Source organism: Aythya ferina (genome assembly GCF_964211825.1).
Source record: "Aythya ferina genome assembly, chromosome: 1".
Lineage (NCBI taxonomy): Eukaryota > Metazoa > Chordata > Aves > Anseriformes > Anatidae > Aythya > Aythya ferina.
Window position 1 is genome coordinate 110,880,085 of NC_140296.1, and position 26,977 is coordinate 110,907,061.

At 37.6% G+C, this 26,977-nt stretch overlaps 1 protein-coding gene across 10 annotated transcripts in view; it reads left to right on the plus strand.

Moving 5' to 3' along the window:
• POU2F1 (POU class 2 homeobox 1) overlaps positions 1–26,977 on the plus strand; it is a 117,316-nt gene that overhangs the window by 71,134 nt on the left and 19,205 nt on the right. For 3 of the 10 annotated variants that reach the window (XM_084510411.1, XM_084510415.1, XM_084510414.1), the window contains exons 5-11: positions 1,523–1,642; positions 3,361–3,540; positions 9,220–9,346; positions 17,549–17,643; positions 20,009–20,182; positions 23,898–24,039; positions 26,235–26,380. In XM_084510411.1, the coding sequence (XP_084366537.1) occupies positions 1,523–1,642; positions 3,361–3,540; positions 9,220–9,346; positions 17,549–17,643; positions 20,009–20,182; positions 23,898–24,039; positions 26,235–26,380 (984 nt within the window). The remainder of the gene's footprint in view (positions 1–1,522; positions 1,643–3,360; positions 3,541–9,219; positions 9,347–17,548; positions 17,644–20,008; positions 20,183–23,897; positions 24,040–26,234; positions 26,381–26,977) is intronic. The other 7 variants (XM_084510419.1, XM_084510412.1, XM_084510413.1 and 4 more) reach the window with 6 other exon arrangements.

Below are 26,977 nucleotides of genomic sequence, written 5' to 3' on the forward strand. Positions count from 1 at the left end.
TCGTTTTGATAGGTCTTGCAAGTGGTAGATACAGAGGGATAGTAGTTTCACAACTCTAAATTGGGACTAGGGTTGTAAGGATGCAGAAACTGAGGTAGTTAGAACATCCAGTGGTCTTCATTTTGTTCTGATGTTCAGTCAGGTGTTGTAATGTATTGTGAAAGCTGTACAACTCCAGGAGTATTTCATGTTCTTCCACTTCACTTCCTTTAAACATAGCAGGTATTACTTCGTAAACTGTTCCTATTTCTGGTAGCTGAATATAGGAATATAACATGACATTAGCTGTGTAATATGGCTAGCATAGATTGCTTGTGTAAACAACATGCAGTAACTTCAAAATAAGTCAAAGTAATTGCTTAATAATGTATGTGAGACAACAAAGCTTTCAAACTTTTTATGATGCTGAACACTTCAGCGTATTGGTTAACGTGCCACTTCTTCCCAGTACTATATTAAGGGGCAAGGGACATAGTTTTATTGAAAACTGGTTTCGGTATTGCTTGTTATTAAAGGACGTAGGTAGTGCATTACATGAAATGCAATAGAATGTGGACCCACTTATACATAATAACAATTTGGAAAGAAGAGGAGGTATAGTGACCTTCCTTTCTGAGAGGAAGGAGGCAGAAAATTGCCTTGGTTGCCATGGTAAACTTCCATCCCTGAGAGAGATGTTGGCAAACAGGCTGTATCTCCAGTGCAGAATGTTTACAGTCCTGCGCTGTAATTATCGCTCAATGACTGGCAGAATTAATCAGAGCCTTTATGTTAATTAGCCTGCTCTGCAGTCCCCAAAACAGGTGGTGGAAAATATGCAAATCTATGCTGAATTTTAATGTTCTGCATAACCAGTTTTAATTATCATAAAACTCTCTTCCCCCTCTTCATGCACTTGTATTTCCTCCCTCATGTCTTCACAATTTCTTCTGTTTAAGAAAAAAAAAAAACAAAACATAACAAACCTTTCAAAATAAAGCAGCATTCAATTAAATGCTAAACCTTGATTATTTTGAAGCACTGTATGTACTGTGCATTCTGCTCTAAGTGGATAAACCTGTGAGGATTTCTCAGACAAGTTCTCTATAAGCCAAACAATATGATGACTTAGAGGTGCAGGATGCAAATACAGAAAATGGAAACACAATCTCCTTTCCCATGTTCCGTTGTTGAGGATTTTAGGCAATGAATAATTTTAACAACCTTTTCTTTCTTTACAGTGCAAGGTAGTGTCAGCTTCAGTTGCATTGCATAAAATGAAATGAGATCTGAAAATAATGTCAGAGTCACAAAAGACCTGAGAGTCTTTTTGTTTTGTTCAAACTGCATTACCTACAGACATATTTGAGCAATCATAGCTGAGATGGTGGGCACACAGAGCCATTGCTTAAACCCACTCTTAAAATAAACCCAAGGGCTTTTTGTATGCAGATGAAAGATTTTTATTGTGCAGTGTTGAGATAGCAGTGTTATACATTAACATCTGTTTTACACTATAAAGAGTTGTATTCTTTCTTCCTAGTCTAAATCTAATGAAGAATCTGGGGACTCTCAGCAGCCAAGCCAGCCTTCCCAGCAGCCTTCAGTGCAGGCGGCCATACCCCAAACCCAGCTCATGCTGGCCGGAGGACAGATCACCGGGGTAAGATTTACCCACGAGTACTGTAGTAAAGCCTCCTGTCCGGCAAACGATGGCACTATTGCTGTCCCCGTAGAATTGTCAGTGAAGGTTACTGTCATTTCCTTTAATATAGGAAGAAGCTGGAGTGAAAGAGAAACTAGAAAATATTTTCCTGTTCAAGGAAGCACACTTCAGTCATCTGTTTTTGTTGCAAACTGTTTGCATTCCCCAAAATAAAAATAAAATTCTGCAATAAAGCTGTGTACACATCAGGAATTCACTGATGTCTTAAAGAGGAATTTTTATTTTATTGCAAGATTAAAATGAGGCGTGCAAGGATGAGAACATGTCATACTGGATTACCTGAGTTAAGATAATGAACAGAAATGATGGAACTGCTGTCGCTAATTTTCTCTTTTCATATAAATTTCTTTTTAAGTAACTTCTGATGGTCTGTGCCTTAAGCTTATTCAATCCTTCTATTTTAACCTACCAATTTTGAGTTTTTGAGTTTTGCAAAGTTTTTGGAGGAATTGTAGATAGGTGTTCAACTGGTGCTTCTAAATAGTCCTAAATGCTTTCAGTCAGTTTAAAAACACCAATAGCAACAAAAAAAAAAGTAAGTTTTGTGAATGGGCTGGTTTGGGTAGCGAACTTGCTTCCATGTAATCAGCTTTGCAGCTTTAAGAGTTTTCATGTTAATAAGGAATTTAGGGTAGTTCTAGCAATATACTTATAATTTGAAGTGTTAAGTTAGGTCATCTCTACAGCTGAATGAAATGTTATCTTAATTTCATGTTCAATAGTTGAATCTTCTAGTAAGCTATATTGCAAGGAACATCCTATGTAGCTTCTGCTTAATTATATTTGGAAATTTTAAAAGTGAAAAAGTGAGACTGTTGTAATAGAGTGTGTGGGGTTTAATAACTTCAAGACTTTTTGAGAATGAGAAAAATGTTGGTTTTGTTCTATGAATGTCTGCAGTAGTGGAACACAGAACTCTAGGAATAGGCAGATATGGATTGTAGTAAATATGGGCATCAAGATTCATTTACATGTAAAGGAGAGACTGCTGCCACCTGTTTCACAGAGATAATGCGTGTTTGGGAAACGAAAGGGATGTAAAGTTGCCAACTCTATTCTATTTAATAACAATGAAAAAAAAGGCGGATGGGGAGACTTGGAGAGAAACAAATGGATCTCATGTTCTTTACTTATATCTTAGGGCATAATGGAAATGATGGAATATGTCAGGGATTCATGCTAATGTGAAGCAGCTGGGGTGTTATCAGTTTGTTCAGTAGCCATAGCCAGCATTCCTGCTTCTCATTCATCTGGCTAATCACTTGCTGTTCTGCTGGGTGTAAATTTCCTTTCAAGTCCTGGCATTACTGATTCTTTTCTTTTGCTTGCTACTTAATTACCTTTTCCCTGAACCTCCTGGTAGAGTTATGGAGAAAACTTAGAAGTAAATTTAGGTTCAGTGGGTTCCAGTAAGTGCCAATGTTTCCGTTTGTTCGGTTTGGTTTATGTCAGTTCTGTGGTAGGTTGATTCATACAGCGTGTTTGAGTAGCCAGGTGTCCTTATTTAAGGCCAAAGTCATTGGGTAGGTAATGGCTGAACTGTAGTAATAGTTCTAAGAATGTCTGGTTAATATAACTAGTAATGGGCTAGTTAATGACTCTGTAGCTAAAGTGGCTGTTCCCGATATTAATGGCTGTTTTCTAATTATTTATAGCTCACGTTGACGCCAGCCCAGCAACAGTTATTGCTACAACAGGCGCAGGCACAGTTGCTGGCAGCTGCAGTGCAGCATTCAGCCAGTCAGCAGCACAGCGCTGCTGGTGCCACCATCTCGGCCTCTGCTGCAACGCCGATGACGCAGATCCCTCTATCTCAGCCAATACAGATTGCACAGGTGAGCCTTGAGGCTTGAGAGGGTGGAAAATGAAGGAGTTTGACAAATTGCATCATTGAAGTAATATTTTTATTCCTTATTCAATGAGTTTCCAGAATCCTTGAGGTACTCTTAGTCTTTCCTTGCTCATCCTTAGCTGTGAGGTTGGTGGCTATAGCTGAGAACGTAAACCAGGTGCTTAACAAGTTCCACTAGGATTCTGAATTGGTTCCAGAAGCTGAGCAGATACAGTATTTTCAGTATTTCGCTCCTTGTAGTTAGCGTGAAGGGGAGAAAAATGGATAGAGAAAGAGGCCCATAGAAATGCCACTTGTTGAGACTTAGATATGGGAAGAAATATCCACGTACCATGAAAGATGCTTCTTAGGTCCAAACAATAAAATGACAGCTGAAAAAAGGCAGCTTGACTTGACAGATAAGTGTGCTAACTTGGCTTGGTGCTTAATGTTCAGAGTTCAGTGACAAAGAATATTAGTGTTCCTGTTTGTCTAGAGAAAATCTTGCCAGAATGAGTCGTGTCAGAATTTGTCTAGTTTTATGGCCTGTTGCTAAAGACCTGTTAATTCTTACCTCTGACGAACTGCTTGCCAAGGAAATTCTACTTACTAGGAGCAGCAAAGATCCTCCTGAATCTTCCAGTATTGGCTTAATTTAGTGTTGAGAATGAGGCACCACTGACTCAACAACTAACACATGTAGTGTTGAAACTGCTTAGGCTTCTGGACAAGAATAACCAAATGTAGAGCATAGGTATCATGAGTACTATTTACAGGTGATTGTGTTGCTAGTGTTGGGGTCCATTTCTCCAGAGAGTAAAGTTCTTGATATGTAATATTTCAGTATGATTAGTCTAGCTGTACAATGTTGGGTAGGTAATCTCCAAGGTCACTGCTTCTTACCATGAGCAGCTTTTAAAGGCTTTCCAATGCTTTCTATTCAGACTGTTCACTTGCATTCAATTGGGGTGAAGTGTCTAAGAAGTGAAGATGAGAACTGATTAAGAATGGAAATATCACAGCTGTTTGTGAAGCCCACCGTGGAGCCTGGTTCTGTTACTGTTTTTTCTTTATTAGCTGAAGCCACTCTTTGTGGTGTTGCTCTAAATGTTCTGACCTCTGGCAGTCCCTGCAGAGGCTACTGTGATGCCATACGAGAAGCCCAGATTCAAAGGCTAGTATTGACCTTGTCTGATGAGACTCTTGGCGTACTGTCATGATCTGGAGATGATTCGAGGATATAACATTTAAGGAAACTGAGTTACCAAGACCATCTCTTAATTTTGTTAAGCCTTTGTATATAGCCTTAAGACAGACTTTATTTCAACAAAAGAATAGAAAATGTCCATGTCAAGGAAGTTGACAGCTAGTTTCTTGCATCTCTCTGTGCATGTGTCAGAGCTCTCATCTGCTATTACGCAACCTTTTGACCTAAATGTAAGTGATCCATAGTCATGTGCCTCTTATCCTCTGGGTGTACAACTTAAGGATAGTGAGGTCTGCTTTACTGAAACACTGAGTGTTAGAATTTCATATTAAATCTGTACTTTGAGCTTTCTGGCTTTACCTTTACCTGGCCAACATGGTCGATGCTTTCAGTGTCATTTTTGTTCATGTGTGAGATGTTGCTATCCTGTTCTTCCTCTTCAGTGGGAGGCTATGAGAACGTGTGCACTTCCAATTACTTATTTAGTGCTGGGTTTTTCTCTAGAACTTGCAAAGCTTTCTGAGAAGACTTTTTGTATAGTTGAAATGATTAAGTGTATGCCATCAAACAGGATCTTCTGAAGTGAACATTGTCTGTCTTGTGTGCTTGAATGAGGCTTTATGGAAAAATAGCATGTGATCATGTAGTTGCCACTATATAATGTGTATTTGTAGTGCAAGTAGAATAAAACTAACGTTTCATTTGTTTTCTTGGGCTTCTGAGTTCTTAAATTTGTGATTTAACAATCTCCTTTAGGATAGGCTATTCTGGTATATAAGTGTAGATTTGTTGATTTGTTCTAGCTTCCTCTTACAATAAAAGTTCAGGGCATAACTTTTTTGCAGCTGCTGGACATAGCTTGTGATATGTTATGGAAAACTGTGTAAGTTTGTACTAGGATATCAGTATGTCTTTTGACTTGTCTCAACACGGTTCTATGAGCAGTGCTCCTCATTGTGTTGCTATTGTAAACACATAGCTGATTATACAAATAGCTGAGTGTTTATTTTATTTGATGATTTTTGAATAATTGATTAACTGGCAGGTCTCTGCAGCAGGGGGATTACCATATTTATTTTAATTAACTAATTGCACAAGCATGACTTCTTTAATGTGCGCTGCAGTTAACGTAAGGTATCTGCTGCAGAAATCTGTTAAGATGTTAGTGCTGCTGCTGGGCTGATGCGAAATCATCACTAAACAGTTGTACCAAGTTTTGGAGTACTTTGTAAACTTCTTGTTTTCAGATCCATCGTCAGTGTTTATATGGTATAAACCTCAAAATGGCAGACATACTGGAATTTAGTGAAGATCTAACTTGAAATAATGGCATCAAATTTAGAATTTTAGCTTGAATAAAGTCCTCATATCAAGATATTCCACTTTTCTTGGTGGATTATTCTGCTGAAGTAGGAATTGGATTGCTTTGATCTTGCTAGCTTCTTGGGAAGCACCAAAAGACATTTCCACAAAAATCAGTCTACCGCTTTCTACGCACTTGCAATAGTATTGTAGAGTTGACAGTTCAGAAAACAAAGAACAGCCTAGGAAAACCATGTCAGAAGTTGTTTGCATGGTTGCTATTGGGAGATTTATTGTAGTGAGACAATTAATGAAATAATCAAACTTTGCCAAGGTAGAAATAAAGTTGGATTTCAAATGCATCTGAGGCACCAATAGGGCTATTTGAGCAATTAGACTTGGAGGTATCACTTCCATTCTACATTACGTAATTATATTTCTGTATTTAAACAAGACTCAGCCAAGATACCATTTACCAAGACAGATGCAGAGAATAGGATTGCTTATACCAGTTATCCTGAGGCCTTGATTTAAAAACAGCTTTCTCATATTAAAGTATAAGAGTCTGATGATAAGAGCTGCAATGTTTTAGCTGAGTACTGTGTAATGAATATTTTGGTCTTAAACAAAAAGCTCTCCTTCGCTTTGATCTTAGAAATACACTACTCGATACCCTGTCCTGTTATTTGTACTCTTTCTTGTACATAATTCTTATCTTCCGTGGTGGTTTTTCAAATCATGCAAGATCTACTGGGTCATCTGGGGACTTTACATTTGTTTTCTTTAGTGTTGGAAAGCCTGCAACCTGTATATTTCTGTCCATGCTCTTTTCTTCAAAACTTTCTTCTGAACTCTAGCTTTTGGATTTATACTTTTTTTTTTCTTATCCACCTGTATTTTCATCCTTCAGCCTCTCTTTGTCTCTTTCCACACAGGTTTCTCTACCTTTAGTCACCTTGCCCTACTCTTTTTTTCTTTCTCTACATCATGGTACTCACGTCCAATTCAGTGTAAGGCCCTCTGTGCTGGAGGGTCTGCTCAGTTTGCAAAGATAACCGGTAGAGTATTTAATATCAATGAATAAATGAGTGGAGGTCTATGTCACACTGGCCTCAAGAAGTAGGAGGAGTTTTTTTTAATAGCAGTTCGTCCAATATAACTTTGCCGTGAAACCAGAAGAAACACAGAATGTTCCTGGGGAAAAAAATGGAGCAAGTCTTTTTTTTTTTTTTTTTAATGAAAGAAATTGACCTTGATTTCATAGGAATGGTTGCAGTACTTCTCAATTTTTCTGAAAGCAAACTTAAAAAACACTCTCTTGTGCTGGGGGCGCTTTTAAATTATTTTACCGTTCTCTTGTAAAATAGAAGTTTCCATTTCTTAAAGGGCATTGTTTGGTCAATGCCATCTGGTGTCTGTCTACCGTATTATTACACTGCATGCTTTTGACTTAATGTGACGAAGTTGCCTCAGTGATTGATGGCCAGTGTCTTTATAATGCAGGTTAAGTAGTCATTTTCTTGTAATGCATGTTTGTGGTCTCATAAATCAAGGGACTCTTCAACCCCCTAGTCTTCCTTTCCACCCACTGACACTCCTGTCCCCCTTCCCCAGAAAAAGATGGTTGCAGCTTTTAGGTCTTAGTTTAGCATCTTTAAAATACCGTAAGGGCACAGGTGGGTAGATATATTCTGCAAATGGTAGTAGTTAATGTTGGTTAAATAAAAAGTTATCCTTGTCAGTATGTCTTGACTTTTCATCACCATTTCTGCTTCTGGCAGTTGATGGCCTGTCACATCTGCTGGCAGAGCTGCTTGTGTGAGAGCTCACTAACTTGTGTCAGTCAAAATGTATGGGGGGTTAGTTTATAAGCCTTAAGAAGCAGGTCTTTGTTAGTCTGGCTCACTTTAATTGAAGTACATTAGGAGGTATGTTAATGGGAGCAGCTCTGTTCAAGCAATCAGACTGAGCAAGGGTTTAAGAGTTAGGCTGGCATTGCTAATGTTTTCTGACACAGGTGGACCCAGCAGAGGGAATCTGTCAACAAACAGATACTCAGGTATCCGGGTGACTTATTTGAAAGAAAGCTTTGGGAAGTGTTTTGTTTGTTGAATTGGAGCTTGTAAGAATGGAAGGTATTTCTGACTTTGCTCACCAGCTTGGCAGGGAGCAGCTGTTTTGAAATAGCTGCTTCTGGGGAAGATTGAAAGATTCTGCATATGTGTATGGATAACTCTCATATTGACTGTTCAGTTGGCTGTTTTTATGCTGTGCTTTAATTTTCTTCAATTATCGTCCTTTCTGGAAAAGAAAGGGGCTAGTTTTGAGGGATTTTCTTAAAAAGTAGTTTTGTTTTCATTCTCCAGCTAAACAGCAAGTTGAACTGTGATGATTCAGTTTCTCAGAGATTAGCATTTACATCAAGACCAATCATTTAATTATAGAAAATTAACAGTTCTGAATGGCTTAAATACATAAAAGTAGGGTTCTACAATAGTGCAATGTTTGGGGTTATTCCTTTTGCCCGTAGTTGTAGCCATATCTACTAAGCTTATTGTAATTTCATTCAAAACTAATCAAATATGATTGTATACTATTTGGGTTAGCAGCTTCCCAAATTTTGACCTAAACAACCAGAGTGCATACTAAGAATCTAATTTTTTGCTTTCCTGTTGCTAATTAAAATGCTAATTGCAGATTGTTTTTATAAACAAAAATAGCTCCTAGCTAATGTGCTTGATTTGGCAACAATGAATGTTGTAGCAGAGTTGCATCTGCAAAAAACAAGTCTGAGAAATGCAAGTGCTGACAGTATTTGTATGCTAAAGTATTTGAAAACTTACACACTTTGAGAGGGGAACTGATTATTATTTTTTAAAAGCAGAACACTGTTAGAAAGGCTTTGATGGGTTATTTAGTAAGCATTTTTTTTTTTAAGGACGGTGAAATTCATATTGCCAGTCTAAAAGATATTTAGTAGCAGAACTGCTGTGTTTGACATCCACTTTTTATGTCTGAATGGTATAATGTAATTGGTTGGGAAATGTAGTTAAATTGGGATTCATGGATGACTTAAATGTCTAACACACAGCTCTCTTCCTCCCTTCCCCCCCCCTTTTTTTTCCCCCCTTTTCTTTTCCCTCCCCCCCCCCCCCCCCCTCCTGTTTCCTTAAGGATTTGCAGCACTTGCAGCAGCTTCAGCAGCAGAATCTCAACCTGCAACAGTTTGTGTTGGTGCATCCAACAACCAACTTGCAGCCAGCACAGTTCATCATCTCACAAACACCGCAGGGGCAGCAGGGTAAGTGCTCCTTGCCAGAAAAAAAAAAAAAAAAAAAAAAAAAACAGCCGTAGCTTCTTGGAGGAAAAGCTGAAACTCGGGAGGTTTATATGCCTTCATTAGATGTTGATATTCCCTTGGAGAAATAAGAGTATTGCAATTAGGAGACTCTTAACAGGTTGGCTCTTTCTTGGTGTTAGACCTCAGCCTTATCAAAGTTTGTATCTTACTTCCCTACAAGGATCAGCCCAGAGATTATGTTATGGGAACATTAGTTAGCAAGGACTCTTGGGAAATGCAGCACGTGAATTTCTGGGCCAGGGTCTAGAGAAGGAAGCTTCCTGGGAAGACTGCTTTCCAGAACTTATAGTCATAATCCTAGGAAGTAGCTACCTGGAGAGAGTCTGGGCTTTCTGGATTAGATCCATGCTAAAAGGGTTACAGAATTCTCAGACTGGAAAAAGGTTACAAAATCTACCATTCTTGTGGGAGACTAAAAAAGACCTTAAGCCTAAAGGGAATACAGGTAATGTTGTCATAATCTGAAATAGTTACTATACCTTGGGGAAAACAGCTAGGATGCTTGTTTTCATATAACAGCACTTGTAAAGATTATTTTGGCAATAGAGTGGGTATGGCTTGCAAGTTAAATGCAAATTGATTGGTAGGTAGTAGCGCTAGACCAGTTAAGATGCTATATAGGAGTTTCACTCTAAGAACTAATGCATTCACGATTAAATACATCACAGTACCGATTACACTGTTTGTTGATACCCTCAGGCAACTGTATTTGGCCATGGCTGATATACTCCAATGCCGATAGAATCCAGTGGCCTTTTTTTCCTGTCTCTTCTACATGAATTCCACTTAGTTGTTCAGGTCTAGTAATCCAAAGGTTCTTGTTCAGAAGGCATATCCTGTTATGGCTAAAGAGTCTTCCAGAGTTTGGCTGTCCTGTAAAGCAGCTCTTTGCACCTCATTTTCTTCTATTCCTTTCAATTTTGTTCCATGCATCATTTCTTCTTACACGCTATGACTTGGATAGAACTGGCTTTCCATTGTGCTGAAGCTCTCTTACCATCTGAATGCTCTAACATTTGAATAAAGGGCTAGTCAAAATTAACCTTCTTTTAACAGTACTTGATTTAGGAGAGCTTTTATACCAACACTGGTAGAGGATGACTAAAAGACTGAGGCATTTAGTGTTGTACTAGTTTCTTAAAATGAAGCAGAACTTAAAAGCTTTTTTTTTTTTTTTTTTTTTTTTTTTAGAAGACATGGAACTTCACTAAAGTTTTCTTCAAGGATATTCAGCATTGTTAAAACTTGAAAATATTCTTTTAAGCTAACAGCAGGCAAAAAAAGCATTGTTTTGAAAAACTCAATAATCAGCATTCATGTCTGCCTACAGTTCTCAGGGAATTTCTCCTGGGTTTTCTAAATATCTGTAATATCTGTATTTCTAAAAAGTCTCTGAAGTTGCTTCACAAAGAAGGAAACTGACAGAAGCATATTATATTCATCTATCAAAATGAGTTGTTTGCATTATAGGAAGGAAGGCTTTTTGTTTTAAGTCTTCTGAAATAGAATAACTGCCAGAAGAGGCTTTTATAGTATATTTTCCAGGGGCCTGCTCTGAGAATGATTTCTTGACTACAGTTAAGACCTGCATATTGCTGTCTTCAGTGACACAGTGTGTATGGAAACACCATGTTTTACTGGTAATGTGCAGCCTGGACAACTGAATAGTTCAAAAATGTAGGAAGATTTATATTCTGTATTCTGACCATCAGCCACTAGTGTGACAACCTTCCAAACTGGAATGCTTGAATGGATCTAATTTTCTTCATGAGCACTCACTGATAAAGCAACGTGTATGTCATAATAGTCCTTATCTTACTTTCTGGGTATGGCTTTCTGCAGTAGTTCATAGTTATTGTTAGAAGATCTCAAACAGCATGTTATCATTTATGAGAGAGATTGAGAAAGGGTGTATTTTTTGTCTCTGCTGTTGAGCTGACTTTTCCTTGTTCTTGTCCTATTAGTCAACTTCATAAAATAAATAATCTGAAGAAACTAGCATAAAAGCTTTTATTTAAAACTAATGACATTCAGGTTTTTTTTGGATGCCTTATTGGTATTGCATACAACTTTATATATATGCACCCATTTAGTAGTTAAGTAAAAATTCAGATTTATTCATCAATTACCTATTCTGGAAGAAATCTGTTGCTTTACATACTATACTACATATTTTTTGTCATGTCATATATGTGAGACATTATTTTTGATACAGGAGAACAGTATTGAAAAAAAATGAGTAAAGAATAGTATGCCTAAGCAATGTCATAGAAGACATGCAAACACTTGATAGAGAAACTTCTTTTACTTGAAGAGATGATGGGGGCCGAGCAACATGATCATCAGCAGCCTTATATAGATTCTTATAAGGGGTTGAATGCCGTGGCTTAAGCCCTTAAGATCCCACTTCTGCAAAATTCTAGGAAATTCAATACTAAAAATATTAATTTGTTATTCTGTATTCTTCAACACACAGGTCACAGCAGCAGATGTGAATTTTTCCCTGTAAATCCACTGCCACGTGTCCAATTCCATTTTCACGATTTCTACTTATTCAGTGTTATGTTTTAAAAAAAAAAAAAAGTTTGTTTTTTTGTAACTTTTAATAGGTAATGTCATACCTGAAGGAATTGTTTCAAGCCTCAGCAGATAAGCAGAAGATTACATGGAAGTAGAAATTTGGAACAATTTTTTATTTAGAGCAATTATGTCCTTGCCTATAGTAGGGGGATGGGAATTAGATGATCTTTAAGGTCCCTTCAATTCAAACCATTATATGGTTATTGTTAAAGTTGCAGGCAAGAAGGTAGCATGTTATGTTCTCTTCATACCTCTTGTATCTATTCTGTGAAGTGATAGATATGTTGCTAGAATCATCAGTTCAACATCATTTACTGTAACTGTACTTGCTTTTTAAAAATATGCTCAGATGACCATTCACCTTTCTATGTGGAAGATATTGCCAATAAAAATTATATTGATAAAAATCTGAATGGAGGGGGAGAAAGGGGAACGGTGCTGCGTTTCATTTAAATTCATCTTGCAAACAAAAGTTAAAATGTGAGAAAAGACTGCATTGTTACCAAGGCGTGAGAACTGGTTTAGAAACAAGATAAGGAAAGTATTTAGAAAAACAAATATGGAAGACAAGCTCCTGTTTAGCTTTAAACATTAAGTCTGGGCTTACCTCTTCAAGTTATTGCTGTTTATTATTAAATGTGTTACACGATTTCCATTTTTTTTTTTACTGTAAAAATACCTGAGATGATGGCAGCAAGCCCAGTCCAGCCCTGTTCTTGGATACTGTCTAGTTGTACTACAGATTAAAAAAAGTTGCCTCTGCTTCTTCTCATATGCATCAGATTTGTAACACAAATGTTAATCTCATCTGTGACTGTGCACCTGCACTGCCCTTACAGGACTCATTATTTTGTTGATAATATGCTATGTGAACCAGGTGTAAGTGCTTTGGTGCCATCAGAACACAGATGAGGATGCCATGTTCTTCATTCTCAAGAGAATCTTAATGACAGCGTATTTGGTGACACAGCTGCATTTTATTCAACTACTGACCCAAATTTGTGCCCCAGATGAGGGAAAATCTTAAAGTGGGATGGGAAAGAACTTGGATGAAGTGATTTAAAGGGTGACTTCTCCCTGGGCTGCAAGTACTCATTACCAAGTTATGAATTTAATTGTTAATGCTTACTGCCTACTTTGAAAGTCTTCTGGTTCTAACCATCCAAGTGGCATCAATAGGTGAAAATGTTGATTTTTTTCATTGTAGTAGTGTGGCAGCACCTTTTCATGGATCACTGAAGCGATAGTCTTCAAAACTGCACAGCATATTTGCAACATGTTCTTGAACTGATGTTAAAGGATGCCTTGGTACTGCAAAAGGGGCAGCAGTTTAATATCTCAGTGCAACACATTGGTAGGAATCCATAAATCAGTACTTTCTCTACTGTTTTCGCTCCCAGTATGATTTCATTTCTGAGTCCCCACTTTGGAAGGACTGGGTTAGATGAAACAAGGCACACTCAAGCGCCCTGGAGTTTCTTTGCATCAACAGCTATCAACAAAGTTAATCAAATAACACTATGTAATGTGTAGTGTGATACCCATCCTTCTTCCCTCTCTGTTGTTTTCAGTTAATCAATTTAAGATATTGTAATGGTTTAGCTTTACACACCCACTTCCAGGATATGTTAGTGAGAAGATGAACATATCTGGCAGAGAAAAAGCAGTCAGGTTTTTCTTCGATTAAAAATTTCACTCTTTTAGGGAGATCAGTTAGAGATGAATTATGCATTGTGTGTCCGGGCCAACTTTTAAAAAAAAATCATGCTGAAAAAAATGGCACTTAAATGTTAGTTTTATCTGTGGTTTCTTTTTTGACAGTAACAGCTGAAGCCCAGGTCAGTCCATAGGGACTGTTGGCTGGCAGGAGGATTTTTTTTGGCTTTGGGCCATTATTCACACTGTTTGTAGATATTAAAGGAAAAAGCCTGGGTGATGGTAGATGGATTTATTTTAACTATTTTAAACAAAAGTAGATACCTCTAAAACATGATACTTTTATTACATAAATCTTTATGTCCATATGACCATTCTTTGGAGCTCTACACAAGTGTTTTATTTGATATTTTTAATGCAGTAATAGTACTGGGCTCTTGCTATTTCTGACCCTCTGCTTTGGGTTCTACCTCTGTAAAGTTAGGTATGCAAGTACAGTAGTTCTTACAGATTCAAAAAAAAAAATGTAGGTTGGAAGAGACCTCTAGAAGTCATGTAGTGTTGGTCACACCCCATGCAGTTGCAGTAGGGTATTTAGTGGCATGAGTAGTGGAGATTTGAACATCTTCAAGGCTAGAGATTCTGCAACCTCTTCAGGTACCTGCCTCAATAAGAAAAAAACATACCCACCTAACAACAACCCCCCCTTCCTTGAAGAGGAAAAATTCTAGCTGAAGTTTTTCATGTTCTGGTTTTTATCTGTAGCTGCTTACTACTTGCACGCACCCTCAAGAAGACTCCATTTCTGTCCTTGAGGACAACAATAGCCGAAAAATCCAGCACTTGTACCCATTCTTATTCCTTCCTTGTACGGATGTTCCAGCCTGTTAGCCATCCTAGTGGGCCCTGAATGTGTATAATCATGGATGCCATTGTTTCTTGTACTGGGAAGCCTAAGGCTCAACGCAATGCTCTAGCTGTGGTGTCTCAAGTGCCAAGTGGAGGGGCAGAATCACGGCCCTTAACCGGCTGCCTATGCTCTTACTAATACAGCCCAGGATGTGGTTAGCCTCCTTCAGCGTAAGGGCACGGTGCTTACTTATATTTGTTGTGTTTTCCCCCAGCATCACCTGGTCATTTTTTGCAAAACTGCTTTTTAGGCTAACAATGCCTGGCCTTTATTGCTGTACTACAGGGTCACTCCAGCTTATAACTAGGACTTCACATTTTCTTTCATTGATCTTCACAAGATACCATTTGTCCAGCCAGTCTAGACCCTGGCTTCCAACATATTCTACTCTCTACTTTTTGGATACTGTCCACAAAATAGCTGAAAATTTGTTCTGCTCCATCATTTTTGTAGTAAAGACATTAATCAGCATTGGCACCCATATCACTCCCTGAGGAAATGAAAAAGTCTGAAACGCAAATACCACAGCAGTTACCTAAGAGGTGCAGTTTTGAATTTACACTATATTTAAAGGCAGTACTATGCGCCCTGTATATTGTCACTGAAGTTATCTTCAAAGTGGGGATTAATAGTCTCTTCTCAGAGAAAATGAAGGTGAAGCTTAGGCTAGTCTAAGTCATGTCTGGAAAAAAAGCTAAACTATAGCTGCCCACTTAGGGAAGCCATTAAGAGCCCAAAGTATATGCATGACATGCTTTGCTGAAGCAGTTCAGCTGCTTTCCCAATTATTACTTCAGTCAGCTAGTGGCTCGGCTTCAACAGACTTGTTCTTTCTCCCATTTCTACCTGAGAGACCTTGTATGGGTATTTCCTAAGTAGGATAAAATGATGTAAAAACTGAGCGTATGGAACACGTTCAGAATATTTTATTCTGTCCTTCAGTGATAATTAATTCAGAATGTACAAGGGAGAAGAAAATGAGGAAAAGTGTAGTCATCTCATGCTCTTCAGTAGAAATGTTATTGCCAGAAAAATATCCTCTGGGATTTCTTTGAGGACAAAAAAATCACAAAAGGACAATCCTAATTACTCTGATTACAGTCACAAGATGAGTCAGTAACTTGTGATCGATTGTGTTAGCAGGTGGATTACGGGTCAAACGTGGTCACTGTCAGCTGCCTGTTTCTTGTTTCGTTGTTGGTCAGCTGCTCTATAGCATCGTTGCGATGGCTTGTCCCTTTCTGTTTCAAGTTAGTTAAAATTTACAGTCACTAAATAAAGTTCAAAAACTCTTCGCGTATAGATGACTGATCACTAATTAATAATTAGATTTGGGTAGTTGAGATCATCTTTCAAGAGAGCAGATATTTGCCTTGCAAAAAGTATTGTATAACTACCAGTATGTAGTGATCTTGGAAATTCCTTGAAGTGATCCATTCCCACCCTGAGGCCTTTTAAAAAGCAGCTGAAACACGTTGATTACGGGACACAAAGAAAATGTATGTAGTTGTCTATGGTGCCATATTATGTTGCATAAGCAGCCAGCTTTATTCTGTAGGTCTTGAGCATTTTAACAGTAATGCATTGTATCTAAAAATAAATATTCAACATTTGTTGCTTTTTTTTTATGATAAGATCAGAAGACAGTTCTGTAGTTCAGTATCCCCCTTTGAAGTTACATTTTCTCATTCGTACTCCATGATAGTCCTAGCTTTTGTCTCCTATGGCCTTAACCTCTCATAAAACATCCACTTTCCCACTCACTATTTATCAAGTCCTGAATTCCTGCGTCCCATGTCTGTACTCTGGTAAGAGATAGCTGGTCATGAGTGGTGCACATGATGGATTGGCCAGCTGATGTGCCAAAACAGGCCATGTTAAACTCAAATTGCACAGTTTTCTTTATGTGATACTTATTTGGTGTTCTGTCCTCTTAGTGGCTATAGTGTCCATCTGTTGTCATGTCACCCCTGTTTTTAGGAACTTGGTATATTGAAGATGCTTGCTAAACATAGATTTAATTAGTCAGGCTCTAAAATAATTATAGGGGAAGTTGATAGATGTAGTCAGAAGTTACATACAGAGTACAGTATTATTCATAATAAAATCGAGGGAGTTGACTAACCATAGGTCTATCTTTGTCAAGATTCTTACCCTTTAAAATGTATCTTAGTAATGCAGAAAAAAAATAGATAACTCCTGTTTAAATTATGTAGATTCAAGAGTATACCTCAATTTTAGAGAGATTTGATAAACAGTGCAAATAGCAGACTGGAAGAGTTTATTTTTAGAGTGACAGCATATTGTGTATGTTGGTTGTATCAGTCTAACTTGTTCTTTAATGTTGTCATTTCATAATAGTGGAGGTTTTCATATATTAAGTGCAATGTTTATTCTATTTGTGCAATTCAAACAGTGTTCTATATCTCGTTACTTTTGTAAAAGATTCCTTCTTTATTTCAGTCAGGAGGAGGTAATCTGGGCTTGTTTTTTCTTCTGGCACGATTTGCTTTGCTGGAGGCATACGTCTTCTTGTTAGGCGGCTGGCATGGGGTAGCATGGAGAGAGAGAAGAATGATTAGAGCCCAGTCTGTGTATTTGATTAATATTCAGTCGCTGAAGTCCTTTTTGCTCCCTGACTCTTGGTCAGCTTTGATTACGGAAAGAAATTTACCTGTAACATCTGTAAGCTGAAAGGGGCAATAAATGATTCCTGCATACAGAACTGGAAGAACTTAGGTCATTACAGTTTCTACAGAGCGGTGTGGCAGAGGCTACTTCATTTCACCTGTCACTGTAAATGCTACAGGAAAATACAAGGATGTTTTGGATTGAAAAGCCCAAGGTCTGGAAATATCTCTGCAGGGATAAAAATAAAGGCTTCCTTCTCAAATTTGTTATAATTTTAATTATTTGGCAAGAGTCTTGTTTCACCTCATGTCATGTTCTAGTTGTTGCTGTACAGATGAACCAAAACCACCCTTTCCTCTTTCCAGGTCTCCTGCAAGCGCAGAATCTCTTAACGCAACTACCTCAGCAAAGCCAAGCCAACCTCCTGCAGTCTCAGCCAAGCATCACCCTTGCCTCGCAGGTCAGGCTTGTTTCTACAGTTCATAAGTTGCTGTGGGGGGGGCCGTGAATTATTACGAGTGAGGGTACTCTTTGTATTGGTTACAGGAGTAAATGTAGCTAAATTATAGCTGCAAATATAGCAATAATAGTGAGTTTGTCTTTCTGGATAGATTCAGTATAGAACTGAAGTATCAGTAACTTCAGTTTTATAAGTTTCTACTCTAATATGCTTTTTTTTTTTTTTTCCTCCACACTTAACACTCTTAAATTCTATTTTTAGCTGAAATTTTTCATGTTTGATATTTTGAGTTAATGGGACTACAGCAGCGTTTGATCTCCTGTAGGGTTTTCTTGGACAATATAAGAGTTTCTTAAATTTAGAGGAACAAGGTGTGGGCTACCCAAAAACCTCAAAAAGAAGATTACAGATTAGTATTGTTTTATTTTTTATTTTTTTATTTTTAAAAAAGGTTGCAGTGGTAATCTGTTTCTATTCTTGCCTAGTTGTTCTGCTATTATTACCAAGACATTGCCAATCTTATTAGTTACCTTTTCTGAAGGCAAAGATATTGTCAGAAATGCATTAAAATATTCTGTTAGATATATGTTAAAATATTAAAGCTCGGTGATTAAGCTTTCAGACTGTAAGAAAGGCAATTTTAAGGTTGCACGTGCCTGCAAATTTAATTTTGATTCACTCTGGATTTTACTATGCAGTTTAGTTACATGACTGCATGCTGTTTCTAAAATAGTGCGTAATATCATCCAGTATCTCCTTGCCAACCTGGCTACATGTAAGAAATTTTTAGCCTGTAATAAGACACCTGGGTCTATCAGAGTCTTAGAAAACTGTATTTTCTGTCATACCACCTATAGTATTTTTCATGTACTATGCGGAAAATGGAATTTGTCTCACCTCTGTAGTTCATACTTTGGTTAGTAGCATGATTCCCTGCTAAAGATTATGCTTGGATTAAAAGAAGTCTCAAAACCACAAAGAGAAAACAAATTATATAATGGGGATGAAGCCAATAAAGACATAGCAGTAATTATCCAGTATGTTTAATGTAAATTTAAAAACTCTAAAACCCCCTATAGGGTGACACACATATCTGCAATCCTAGAAAGATCATATATGATCACATTATTTCTCAAGTAATGGAATTATAGATGCTGACCTTCCTCTACCATCTGTTGTACACTGCACAATACTGCTGTACTAAGCCAGGAGAAAAACAACATACGGAGCTACGTAAAGACTCTGCTATGTATGGAGAATTTCTTTTAGAACAGCCATTTCTGGATATTTCCAAGCTATTCTGGTGTTGCATAGACTTGAAGCTGTTCTTAATTGTGCAGAAGGAGCCTGTAGTTTCAGATCTGGGCATAAGATATAAAAGCTATTCAACTGAACTGAACAGAATTTAGCTAGAGTGAAAGATTTGTCTCTGCATTTCAGTTTATCTATTGCACAGAAAAAGTAGAGTTATACACAAAACATATTTCCAGTGTTTCTGTTGCACATAAAACATGCACTGTGCAATACCAGATCTTAATATATATTGTTCACCTGCGAATATTTTCCATCATGCTCCGTTTTTTGATTATTTTTTTTTAACAGATTCTTCTTACTGCTGCATAGCAAAATATTAGCAGTATGCTAATATTCAGGAATATTGAACCTTGTGCTGACTTCCTGGAAAACTAGCCTTTTATGCTGGGGAAAAAAAAAAAAAAAAAGATCTAAAAGGAATTATTTTCCCTAGGTTGCTTTTGCTTAATTTCTCATATCACCAGGGCATCTACCCTTATTGTTGCAAGTCTAAATGGAAGGGTTAGAGAGAGATCTGTTTTTTCTTACTGGAAGAGTTAAGTCAGTCCCAAGAGATGGCATTAGAGGAAACTTCCTATGTTTGCTGTCCCTGTAGGTGCTTGCTGTTCCAAGATTCAATAGGAGAGTTGAATCTTCGGGTCTGATGACAATCTGCCACCACACACAAGCAGTAAATTCAATTTAAAAATGATTAAAAGGGGATGAATGTCAAGCAGTCTATAAATGATAGAACTGTATGAAGTAGGAGTGTTCAGCCTTTCTTTGAGCAGCTTCTGTAGCAAGTGAAAGTTGTTGGTTATGTGCTGCACTGAACATCTCTTTTCTTTAATTGGTTCTGACAGAGCCTTTAAAAGACTGTCATACTAATACAGTTTTCTGGATTATGACTTGAGAGGAACGTAAATAAATTGGAAGAACTTTCAGATTACTGGAAATGCCAAATTCATTGATCTTTCTCATAGAAACCATATGTACCTTTTCTAAATCTAATTTTTGCTGAGTATTCTTTTAAGTCTGATTTTCATCTTTTCCTTGCTCTCTGTCTTAATAGCCAGCAACCCCAACACGCACAATAGCAGCGACCCCCATTCAGCCACTTCCACAGAGCCAGTCAACACCAAAGCGAATTGACACTCCCAGCTTGGAGGAGCCCAGTGACCTTGAGGAGCTTGAGCAGTTTGCCAAGACTTTCAAACAAAGACGGATCAAACTTGGATTCACTCAGGTGAGACTGCGTACCTTAGTGCCTGCCAGTGTGGAATCTGAGGTCTCATCTTTCAAGTCTGGAGGGAGACTACAATTCCACCTTTTCCTAGGAGTACCTTCTTAAATAGGGTTATGCTCTGGCCTTTATGTAGGGGATTTCTCAGAAATAGCAGAAAAAGCCATACATCCATCTTACATCCCTGTTGGTTTTAAAGCATAGCTGTTTTCCCAGCAGGTCCATGCATTTACCAGCTCCAGATGTCATTGCATGTGCTCTATTCATTCTATAGGATTTAAAATGAATGGGACAAAGCACTTTAAAGCTGCCTTCAGAAGTACAAAGTTCCAGAAAATCATACAGCACAATTAACTGCTCTGTGTGTTTAAAAAGTATGTCACAACTGTGAATTTGCTTTGGATGTCAAAGGGTTTTTATCTCTCAAGCGTATTTTGCTATTAAACATCAATGATTTCTGTATTTAATGCTTTTGCTAAGGTTCCTAAACAAAACCTGAAAGGGCTGTTACCTTTGAAGTTCACTGCTTACAGAGGTGAACTGGAGTAGTGATTTTTTTTTTGTTTTATTTAAAAGCTCAGAAATACCAATAGAGATGAAGAAAACTAATTTGAACATATTGAAAATGGTTGAATGAGGAGTACAATTAAAAGTACAGTGTGCAGTTCTGTGTTCTGTTATTCTGCTGAAGGGAAATGCTGCTTGCATACAAGAGTCCTTTCTTATTAATATAAAAATTAAATGTTTTCCTACAAAATAATCTGTCCAGGTAAACAATTCCTTTTGGCAGGAGCCTATGTGAAGCACAGGCTTGTTTTGCCAGAAGAAATACCAAACAAAAATCAAAGTAGGTATTTAAAATCCTGAGCTCAGCAGTCAACCCAGTATATGTGATTTGTCCACCCCTGGAATAAGTAAACCTACTCTAGTTGAAAGTTTGTGCTGAAGTGAGATTTATTTTTCTGATAAAGTTCTAAATGCTTGAAAAGTCAGGGTTCATAATGAAAGTTCCTGGCAGCATCTTAATTACAACTGAAGAACAGAATGTTGCTAGTGAAATTAGGTGTGTTTTGGTGGCATGTGTGCCTTCTTCCCTTCCTTCTTTCCACTAGAGGGAGGTACAAAATACAGCAGCGATGGATGAACATGAAAAACAGAATAAAGCAGAGCAGAGTAAAATATAAAAGCTTCCTTATAGCCTGATTGAGGAGGTTCATGTAGATCTTTAGTTAATTACGTTTAATCTGCCCTACTGTGAGGTAATTATTAAGCCTCAACTCAAGTTTTTAAGCTATGGGTTAACCCTTCCTTATTGACCCTGTTGTGAATTTTCATGGTCAGGAAAAATGAACATAACTGCTCAGGCTTGCAGTTCAGTATTTTTTTGAGTATAAAAAATGTAAACCTAGAGAAAGTGATCAAATGGCATTCAGTCATTCTTACCCTGCATTGAGTGTGTACCTATATAATTAGGCAGCTCTAATAACTTCTATTTAATTGCATAGTTGAATAATTAGAAATCCCTGTTTATTTGGTTTCTTATATCTGGACAAATAGATTGCCTTTCAGAGGATAATACTTTTTTTTTTTTTTTTTTTTTTTACAGTAGTACTGTAAGCTTTTTCAAACTCACCCCACCCCTGCTTTTCAAAGATTTAAGTTTGCGTTGCAAACTAATCACTAAGTTTATTCTATCTGCATAGAGCAATATAAAGGGTTTTGAATTTGAGCAGTGTCTTTTCCTCCTGCCCCCAAAATTCTCCAGAGTAGATGTATTTAAATCTTTTTGTTTAGCTGTTTTTCCTTAAAAATGTCTCTTACGTTTGACATACAGAGATACAATGAACACGTTGCATCTTAGTGTTATTGCAGATGTGTGACTGATTGGTCAGGACAGATTGAAGCTATGTGAACATACGTTTTAGACAATGTTATTGTTGCTCTCTACAAGATATTGCCTTTGCTAGTCCATCCAAGCTTCCTAGCAGAGCAACATATACAAGAATGATGTACCTTACAATCAGTTTTATTTCATTACCAGAGTGTCATTCAATCTATTAAGTAGATCAGACATCGTACCTTCATCCTCTGTTCCACCCATCCTTTCAGTGGCCCATCCCAAAACATAAAATTATCATCCTAATATATAAATTGCTTTGCCTACAGCTGAAATGCCGCCACCTTTCGGCATCAAAAACTCTTGACAAAGAAATGGTTAACTATTCATTTTAAATCAGATGGCAAATGTTAGTAAGAACAACATAAATACCAGAATTAAATTTGGTCAGGGGACTGGAGCAAATTTCATAAGTCTTTCCTGCCGAGATATAAATCAACTTATCTCTAAAATGGTTTACATAGCCAGGTTTTCTTCTTCATAAACTCACTAGAGCATCCATGTTACTTACTTCTCTTGGAATGATTTATGAGGTTTGAAATGTACAAAATCCTGGGATATGGGTAGAGATACAAATGTGTTTCCACACATTTCCTTTTCTGTTTGAAGGGCTTACAAACCAATTGTTCTGGTCCCCTTCTAGGAAGGAATTTTTCTTCATGCAGTCTGCACAATTTGCTAGGCTTAGCAAAGGTTCTCTTCCTTGCTTGGATGTAGCCACTCTGCATGCTGTTAGTATACGTGTCTCAAGCGGTGGTTGTGGATCTGACCTAAAGGAAAGAAAGCAAGCTTTATGCAGCATCCAACTAACTCAATTGCAATTAAGCTCCACTAACTACGCTCAAGCTCTTCAGTCTTTTCTTCTAGACTTTTCATTGCTTCTTGTATTTAAAGATCTAAATTTATCTAATTTAGAGCATATAGCAAAAAAATTACTAAGTTTTCAGAAAGGGCAGGACCTTCATGCTTTAAAACAAAACCGGAGAACGTTATGGGTTTTTTTAGTGGCTATGATCAAGAATGGATTTTTTTTTTAAATGAGACTCTGCAAGTGTAAACTATATAGAAGTGTATTAGGTATGAGCAGAATGTCTGAAAGCCAGCTAAAACTGAGTTTTGAAAAGAAATAACAGATGTAAAGATGTGATCATCTGTCTGTATAGCATAAAAGCTATTGTGGATAGCTTTTAGCAGATGGGTAATGGCAGCAGAGACTACAGTTAATCAGTATTTGATATGGTTCAACTTCTTGTCTGCTTTGAAATGCATATCTGTGGGGAAAAGTTTGATTTGAACATCACAGAAGGTACTAAAAGTTCAGATAAGAGTATTTTTGCATTTATTTAAATGTGATGTAAGTTTGTAGACAAACCTCGTTCATCTCTTCAAGAGTGTTTTACTACTAATACAAGGACATGAATTCACTGCATTTCTTATTTGAACTTTTCTTCTTCAGTGTGAAATATGTAGATACTTAAATCTGCTCCCAAAGCATTTTGGCTTTTCATTTTTTTTAAAGAACTAAGAGAAAAATTACAAGTTAATATTCAGTGGAATGTTCTGCTTAGTGATAATGCTAAAAAGACAGAGCATGAGGGAATTTCTGCAAAGAGTTACATGGTTAAATTGCCTGTAGTTTGAAAAGATAACATTTCTTTATCATTATTTGCTTTAGCATGAATCTTGTTAGTGCCAAGCAAGTTTCTGTGAAACCGAATCCCACCCAGCAGTGGAGTCACTAGGAACACAAGGATGTGGCAGGATTCCTTGCTTTGGAAGTACCTGTGTTAGTGAATCCCTTTTTTCTCTTTCTTTGTCCAGGGTGATGTTGGGCTCGCTATGGGCAAACTCTATGGAAATGACTTCAGCCAAACTACCATCTCTCGCTTTGAAGCCTTGAACCTCAGCTTTAAGAACATGTGCAAGTTAAAGCCACTTCTGGAAAAGTGGCTCAATGATGCAGGTGAATGAGTCTGTGTATTTCTTCACCAGCCTACCAAAATCAGTAGGATTTTGAAAAACTGAAAAACTGCTTCGTTGGTGCCCTTATGGTTTTATGAAGCCACCAATCTTTGTAACTGTCCATGGGACAAACAAGGGTATAGGAATAAGTGTCCATATTTCCCTATTTATGTGCCCACGTACATCTGAAAGAGTTCCACTGTGAACTTCTAGAATTGTGTTCTGCAGTCAGCTGAATAATTGCATGGGGTGAGGTATAATGTGTGTCATGGTTTTCCTCCTTCGTGTATGTTAATGCATATAACTTCTAATCCTCTTCTAGCTTTCTTTTTCAGATGTGTAATAGAGAGAGTTGCATGGTTTGTTGTTTCAGTAAGCAGAGCTTATTGCATTCATCTCCTCCCACGTCCCCTGTGTGCATTCTTTTCATCTCTCTCCAAGGGTCCTTATAAATGCTCTCTTTCTCCCCATAGGAAGAGTTCTTTACAGCTTCGGGTTTTTTTCCTTCCAGAATTATTTTTTTTTCCTGGGAGAAAAGTTATTCATGATGACAGCATGTATTTTTTTTTCTTTTGTGCCAGCAAAAGGAGCTTGGATGATGGTGCTAGGTGTTAGGATAGAAAATGTTTAAGAGTGCTGTCAGCCGTTTCTTTCTTCGAAGGATACAACTGTACATAGTACAAAACTGCTGATGGATCTGCTAAACATATGGCAGAGACAGTGTGTGCCCTCCTATTTTTATCAAAATGAAGAGGGCTTAATGCCAAAGCCTACAGTATTCCCTGAAATTTTGAAATTAATTGGATGTAATGTTTAAAATTTGTCCTACATTGAAAGAAGGAATTGTCATTTCTGTTGTGCTGACAGGGGCTATCCTTAGGTAATCTGGGATCTATGATAGAAAACATAGAAAGATCTTTGCAGCAAATGCTCTAGTCCACAGGACAGTCGTCCCCAAACCTTGCAGCAATACTGAGCAAGTCTGATGCTGCAACCAGTGTCATAATTTCCTTTTTCTTCTAACCTGAAGAAATACTTAGATCTGTAAAGTGAAGTTAAGGACTGTAAACAATGTTGGGGTCCTTCACAGCCTGGAAGTTAGGAACCGTTGTCTTTGGCTCTCATTCAGTTTCTGGAAAATCTTTGGAAGAAAGATTCAGGTGACCATAAAGGCCATTCAACTACTTTTACGTAAAAGCAGGCAGCAAAAGTATACCAATGATGCTTTCCATTATGTTACATCTGAGCGTTGGAGAATTTACTGTTATAGAACTCAGCTTGTTCTGTGGGATTTTCACAAGGGAGAAGAGTTCCAGCAGATTTATGGGTGCTATTACTAAAAAAAAGTAATCTAGAAAATAATGTGGTGAATGTACTTGCCCATTTGAGCCTAGCAGATTGGTCTAAGGCATTGTGATCTCTGGCATCTGCTTATCAGGCACAAACCACTGTTCAGAGAGGGGTCTGCAATGTTGTGCAGCCATAATTAGTCATTTTGATAAAATTTCCTGTTGGAACCTGGCTATCGGTTATTTTGCACTTTGGTGTACAGAGTGGATTAAAGTGTGTCCTCTCTTCAGTCTTCTGTGGAGCCAGAAAGACAGGATTAGGGGTTGACAGAGAGAGACCTTCTGAAGCTAAGGAGAGGGGGAGCTGTTGGCTGGGTAGGCTATCTAGCCGAGCTGCATAGCACAGAATATCCGCTAGGATCTCCAGAGAAAAGAGGTTGAACACTGTAAAGCTGGCTGTGAGCTTTCTTCTTCTTCTACTGTATTGCAGAGTAGGTAAGAGAAATTTCAGGCTTCTCAGATTTTTTTCAGTCTGTGGCTTATAGCTATGGCTTCTAGATATCAGCTACTGCATTTTTCTTTAAACTGTGATTGCAGTGAGTGAGTGTGGGTTGGAATGAGATAAGGGAGAAAGAAACTTTGTATAGATATAATAAAAGGGGTACTGTGGTAGAATACAGGAACAAAGACAGCACCCTCTGGTCTTACTTGTAGCTTATAAGTTTTGAGTATATGTTGTAATTTTGAAGTACAGTAATTAATAAATGTGATCTTCAGAAATCTCTATATATCTGGAGTAGATACAGAGTGGATTATAGCATGCCTTGCACAGTTGAAGAACACTTGCATGAAATTGCAGTGTATTCAAATAAAATCTCCTCATTTGTGTTAACTTTATTTTTTTCAGAAAACCTCTCATCTGATTCAACACTCTCCAGCCCAAGTGCCCTGAATTCTCCAGGGCTGGGGGGCGAAGGCTTGAACCGTAGGAGGAAGAAACGCACCAGCATAGAGACCAACATACGTGTGGCCTTAGAGAAGAGTTTCCTGGAGGTCAGTGATCACTTTTGTTCAACTCAGCCTATACAGCAATGAAGAAATTTCGTTTAACGTTGCTTCTGCTATTACTATACCATTTAGGAAACTGCTTGTACTAAAGAAGTTGAATACAAAGGCTGTTCCAAGGACCACACAATCAGTGCCTACTTTATTTTAATTAAAACAAACAAAACCATACCACCACCCCACCAAAATCTCATGGTTCTTGCAGTTTGTTGACCGAGTGATACTGAGCAATAGCTCAAGGTTTGTTACTATGCACCTCAAAAATAAGAAAAAAGGATTACCTTTTCTGAGGTTGGATGAATGATGTGACAGTCTAGACATACATAAGATGAAGTTCTTAGCTGGCATTATATTACTTTTGTTAGGCACTTTGTGCAGCTGTATGTGCAGATAGCCTCAATCTATCTTTTATTATAAGTTGAGACAACTTGAGGTTCGTTTGGCTAGTGCTGTAGTTAATCTTTTCTGTTACTTTTTAGGAGATGATAAAAGAAAGATTTCCTTATCAATATCTAGAATTCCTTGAAGGATTATTCACAAGTCAGATCCCTTCTCTCAAAAAGAAGCATATTGGTTTAGTCTTCA